Here is a 6390-nt window from a genome sequence, read left to right as displayed (position 1 = left end):
TCTAAGTAATATGAGAAAGTGTGGAGGAAAGCATCGTAAAATCTGGTCCCTATGATCCGAGCTGATCGCTATTCGATCCCGACTGATCCCCTGTGATCTGAGCTGATCCCCTGTTATCCTGGCTGATCCCCTATGATCCCAGCTGATTCCCTATGATCCGAGCTGATCCCCTATGATCCTAGCTGATCCCCTGTTATCCTGGCTAATCCCCTATGATCCCAACTGATCTCCTATGATCCGAGCTGATCCCCTATGATCCCCTATGATACGAGCTGATCCCTATGATCCGAGCTGATCCCCTATGATCTTAGCTGATCCCCTGTTATCCTGGCTGATCCCTTATGATCCCAACTGATCCCCTATGACCCGAGCTGATCCCTGTGATCCGAGCTGATCCAGATTATCCGAGCTGATCCCCTGTATGATCCCAACTGATCACCTGTGATACGAGCTGGTCCCCATGATCCGAGCTGATCCCTATGTTCCTAGCTTATCCCCTGTTTTCTTGGCGGATCCCATATGATCCGAGCTGATCCCTATGATCCAAGTTGATCCGGTACAATCGGCGCCAAGCCCTGGACAAATGATCCCAAGTCAGTCGGAAATCCCATATCAAGAATTCTAAGAATGATCACCCTCCGGCAATGATGCAAGGGTAAAGGGGTAGATATAGCTCGTCACATAACCCATCACATCACACGTCATATCACACGTCATATAACCCATCACATCACACGTCATATAACCCATCATATAGCCCATCATATAACCCATCATATCACACGTCATATAACCCATCATATCACACGTCATATAACCCATCATATAACCCATCACATCACACTTCATATAACCCATCACATCACACGTCATATAAACCATCATATCACACGTCATATAACCCATCATATAACCCATCACATCACACTTCATATAACCCATCACATCACACGTCATATAAACCATCATATCACACGTCATATAACCCATCATATCACACGTCATATAACTCATCACATCACACGTCATATAACTCATCACATCACACGTCACATAACCCATCACATCACACGTCATATAACCCATCATATCACACGTCACATAACCCATCACATCACACGTCACATAACCCATCACATCACACGTCGTATAACCCATCACATCACACGTCATATAACTCATCACATCACACGTTATATAGCCCATCACATCACACGTCATATAACCCATCACATCACACGTTATATAACCCATCACATCACACGTCATATAACTCAGAGCTGATGGGGCTGGGGCTCTCACAGAAAGAAAGATAGCTTTGCTGATTTTTGTTTATTTATTCGCAACAAGAAAGCATTAAATTTTTGGTCTCTTTTGAAATCGTGAGGGTGCAGTAAAAACCCATGTTTACAACCAAGGTTTCTCGAACTCCATTCTAAATAAAGTGTTGTAATCACTAGTCGACATTCTCTTTTTTTAGCTTTGTATTTGGGCTATTAAAACGCATAGCCGTAGAAGCCCTCGAATTATTTGGGGGCACGATGCAGAAACATCGAGAAAACAATGGGGGGCACAGCCATACCCCTACAGGTCATTTCCTTATAATTTTTTAAAATATTGGGGGGGGGGGGGGCACGTATCCCCTGCTATGGCCCTGAAACATGTTCGGGTCCATAACTTCCCTTACGGCCCACGTATTAGATTGACTAGAGGTATATAGACCTATTTAAAAAAATGCTGTAATGCAAATGACAAATGCTAAAATGTCACGCGGCAGTTCTGCCATCTAAAAATACAATGGGAAGAATCAAATTTCTACTGAATGTAAGAAAACGTGAATAACTTATAAACTTAGTCTACCTATTATATTTTTTCTTCCAAATAATAGATACCTATAAGTAGTGATTGGTCGTAGAACTGCCATTCGCCATTTGAAACGATTTTTTTAAATAGGAAGTGAGATGTTAGCCTATCAGATTCTAATAGCCTTGGATTTTACTCGTGTTTCTACTGCTATAACTAGGTTGGTCGTATAAACGGTTTTTTTGGATCCTGTCTGATTTCCCCTGTTGTGTTCTACGATGCCACTTTTAACGCCTGGTTAAGCTGTGAGAAGTAAAAGAAAAAGTAAGGAAAGTAGATATAAGAAGAGTTGTGTGATATAAGAAAGAGAATAATAATAATGATGATGATAACTTTTGATAATAATGACGAATAATGAATTATGGTTGACTTCTGTAGTATATTTTATGTTCCTACATTACACAGCAGACTGTTCCAAAGCGAATCGTCTTTTCGCCAAACGGTGTTTTTTTACTTTAGGGAAAGGATGGCAATTTGCCATTTAAGGGGGGGATTATCTAAAAATACACCCGAATGGCAATTGCCAAATGGCAGTTCTACGACCGAAATGTGTTAATGGGTAGCAATTAATTGTAAAAATAAAGTTGATAAATAAACTCAAGCGATATCAGAACCACATATAAATTACATTAAACGGATAGCTGTATGTTTTATTTATATTTTTTTCTGAATTGGGAAGAAATATTTTGGGATCCATGGGTCCTTTCGGTCTTAGAACGGCCATTAGACAATCGCCACTTACCATTTGCAAGTTTATGTATTTGTAACCGTAAGTGAAAGCTTACAGTCTATAGTGTACTCAGGTACTGAACTCAAGTGCCTGCGTGACAGAGATCAAATGCATAGCGTGACAGACGCCATAACAACAACATGACAGCAACAAGACATGGCCTGTCAAGGATGGGGACGGACTGATGCACTGTAAACTCATTGACTGAGTTTGAGTGTCATTGACTGAGAGAAGATACTATAACTGCACGACATACCGGTGCAAAAACCACAGCTTTTAGGACAATTATTCGTCATGAAAAAACGAATTCCGTACGAGCCCGACTGGCATCCGCCGCTTAATCCTTTGAACAAACTGCAAGAATTGCTGAATGAGTCTCTGCAAACTGAAAAAATGGCAGAGGCAATATTTAGTAATAAGAACATTCATACTCTCCCCTCCCCACCTTAGCCATCCTGTATCCCCTCCTCCTTTATACAGCACCAAGCCCCTCCCAACCTAGCCCTAGCCAGCCCCTCCCCCCATAGCAGGCCCTTGCCCCTTTCCCCCTTGGTCAGCCTCTTAGCCCCTACACCCTTGTTAAGCCCCTCCTCACAAAGCAGGCCCCTCTCCCCTCCCCCCTTTTCAGCCTCTTAGCCCCTACACCCTTAGTAAGCCCCTCCCCCCATAGCAGGCCCCTCTCCCCTCCCCCCTTAGTCAGCCTCTTAGCCCCTACACCCTTAGTAAGCCCCCCCCCATAGCAGGCCCCTCTCCCCTCCCCCCTTAGTCAGCCTCTTAGCCCCTACACCCTTAGCCACTCCCCTCTGAGCAACCCCCCCCCTTAGCCAGGTCCTAGCCCCTCCCCCTCAGCCAGCCCCCCCCCCCCCCCCTAGTCAGCCCCTCCACGCTTAACCAGCCTCTCCTACCTGTCTGCCCTATAATGTGACTTAGACAGCAACTTGAATGTCAAATACGTAAATATTAATTACCCGGGCAGTCGCTCTTGTCGGCTTTTAGCGCCGGACGTCCGTCCCAACAGCAGCCGTATTTGGGCTGTAGCTTTTCGCACCTCGAGAGGGGCGTGGCGGCAGAATCTAAGGAAATAAACGGGACCATAATACCAATATACAATACAATCCCATTCGCTACATAAAGAATACTACATGGAAAGTGCGCGCGTCCGGTTTTTTTTTTTTATCAAAAAACGAACGGGTGAGCTTGGCGACCGAGTGAGTTTTTTTTGATACAAAACAACGAGTGAATAAAAACTTTACAAAGCACTTTCCATGCTGTATTTTTTTTATTATAAACATACTGAGAAACTTATAATAAGCTTATTACATAACATTTTATTAGACTTGGCTGCAGAGGCTCCGTGTTCGTGCTGTTCGACGGTTCAGTTGACAGACAGACAGAAACTTACATTGAAATGAATCTGTCTCGCTAATGTCACGCACGAGACTGTAGCTCTGTTACAAAAGTAGTGCACTTTTTAACCTCTAAAATCTCGACATTTATGAAATAAATAAATTACTAAATGGAAAATGCATGTATTATTTTTATGCACTCGTCGATGCGCTGGGATTGAAGCCATTCAAGTGCAGTGAAAAATATCGTTCGTCCAATCAGAACCGCGAACGACTTTTCTTCACGGCGAAAAAAAATCGTACGCGCCTCTGATTTGCTTAGACCAGTGAACGAACAAAAATTTACTGAATATGTTTCCAGTGAGTATTTCTAAGTATGTGTATAATAATAATTACTATACCACTCTACATTTGTTCGTAGCCTTACATACCTCTCCGCCCATTATCGCTAAGGATTCCTTTGAATTTTGTCTCCGCCACCACATTTTAAAAGGCCTGCTCCGTCACATCCCTCTTCCCCCTTCTCCACATTGATTCTCACATCACTTACGGCATTTGCGACAGCTGAACTTGCAGGTTTTCCCATCAGCCTCATCATCGCAGTCAAGAGTTTTGTCTAGCTTCTTATCGTAGCAATAACCAACATTACTGTCAGTGCAGAGGGCAACTACGACAAAATGGGAATGTCAAACAATAACCTTGAATAACAAGTCCTTTTAAAGGAGATTGGGGCTGTAAAAAGCATGAGTGTAAGTGCGGTAAGGCGTCTCCGACGTTCTCAAACAAGCCCGCCATGACGATCACTTTTTTCTATAGCTTTTTCACGTTTTCACCGCGATTTAGATTTGAACATTGTAAACTCTTTCTCCTTTCAATCGGAAAATATCTTTTTAAAAAGCGATGGATAAGAGTAAAGTGAGTGGCTTTCATTGATGTCAAAAGATGGACAGGCTTTGGATTAACTTACCATCGCAGCCCTCACCCCTGCCAGGCCCAGGCGCTATTGTTTTCCCGTCTGAGCAGCACCCGGTCTTGGAATACATGCACGCTATTAATACAAAAATATTTTGATTCTTCGCCCATTCACAGGTATCTCGATCGAGGAAAAGAAGAAGAAAAAGAGGAGAACTAAGCAGGTTTCCCTTGGGACATCCATTGAAACCCCAACTAAGGGAGCTCAAGTTATAAAGACATTATTTTATTTTCCTCCTAGATTTCGGTCGGTGTAAAGGCTATATTCATACATAGCACTTGGTAAAACAGGTCCACAGGCTGTGTGTTATTATAGTACACAATTGGTACCATAGTGCGTGCACGCTAGGAAAACACTAGGTTAAAATTTATCCTATCTGCACCCAAAGCCACGGATTTTCGTTGAATAGTATTTGGACAAAGGAGGAAAGGCATTTGATTTCTTGGAATGATTTTTTTTTTACCGGGATTCGGTTACGTTGCGAGTCATTTGAAAGAATGAGAATAAGCTATAACTGAACGATCGAAAACGAGGCAAATAAAAAACAGAATACGTTTAGTAGGAGTCGTAGTGGTCCTCGGCTCTAGCTATCCTGCAGTGCTTGGTCAGACTTACCCTCGAATGCTTTCGGCAGGACATCTCCCATAATGTCCGGAGATTGGATCTCCCTCACCGTGCCATACTTCCCAAAGTATGGTGCTAAAATACAACAAAAATCCTATTTGTATCTTTGAATCTTTGCTAAGTTGGATCCCTCTAGGGATCTTAGGTATCTGCTTACATCTTCAAGGCATTTGTCCATATGTAATAATATTACAAGCCGTAGGTTTACTTCGTTGTTAAAGATTTTTACACGCGATAATCATTTTTAGGGCGAAAGTATTTTTCATAATCACTTGATCACTTAAATGAAACGGTATCTTTTTTTTTAGACCTACCGGAGCTGGCAATCCCCAAGGTACCAAGCAGAATTACAAACAGCGCCATCTCTCTACCTCCGGGTAGTTCGTCTTTCGAGCTCTCCAAGAGATGGTTCGGTCTATCGGGCAAGCCTTATATTTATACTACCGGCAATGTTGAGCACCTGCGTTTCGCAGGAATCAGATCCTTCGAGTGTATTGCCAGCGGTAGATATAAACGAAGCCTGCATTGCGGCCGACGTTGTCGGACAGACGTTTCACGACCTGTAGTTAAACCAAGCCGCTGCCATCGCCTTGCTTAAAAAGCCGCCATCTCGTTTAAAACCTACCATCTTGCTTAAGACACAGGATTTGTGAAAGTTTATAGCAAAACCTCAGGGTTCCGACTTTTTTAAAAAAATAACCTGATAAGACTTATAATAAAAACATTTTCTTATAACTAAATGCACGTTTTTTGGTGTTAATACTTGGTGTTTGCATTTGTTTTTATTTCTTGAAAGGCACGTACGATTCACTTTAAATCGTTTATCTCAAAAGATAAGCGAGAAACACCCAATA

At 42.6% G+C, this 6390-nt stretch overlaps 1 protein-coding gene across 1 annotated transcript; it reads right to left on the bottom strand.

Annotated features, from left to right (window-relative positions):
- Positions 1 to 1317: 1317 nt before the first annotated feature.
- LOC116619710 (papilin) lies at positions 1318 to 5925 on the bottom strand. Its single transcript, XM_048729116.1, has 7 exons — positions 5851 to 5925; positions 5528 to 5611; positions 4907 to 4987; positions 4490 to 4606; positions 3562 to 3666; positions 2850 to 2978; positions 1318 to 2106 (listed from the first exon to the last, which is right to left on the bottom strand). The coding sequence occupies exons 1-7, from the start codon at positions 5897 to 5899 to the stop codon at positions 2102 to 2104; spliced, it is 570 nt and encodes a 189-aa protein (XP_048585073.1). The 5' UTR covers positions 5900 to 5925; the 3' UTR covers positions 1318 to 2101.
- Between the last annotated feature and the right edge of the window lie 465 nt (positions 5926 to 6390).

Source organism: Nematostella vectensis, chromosome 6 (genome assembly GCF_932526225.1).
Source record: "Nematostella vectensis chromosome 6, jaNemVect1.1, whole genome shotgun sequence".
Taxonomy (NCBI): domain Eukaryota; kingdom Metazoa; phylum Cnidaria; class Anthozoa; order Actiniaria; family Edwardsiidae; genus Nematostella; species Nematostella vectensis.
This window is presented reverse-complemented; position numbering and strand designations above follow the sequence as displayed.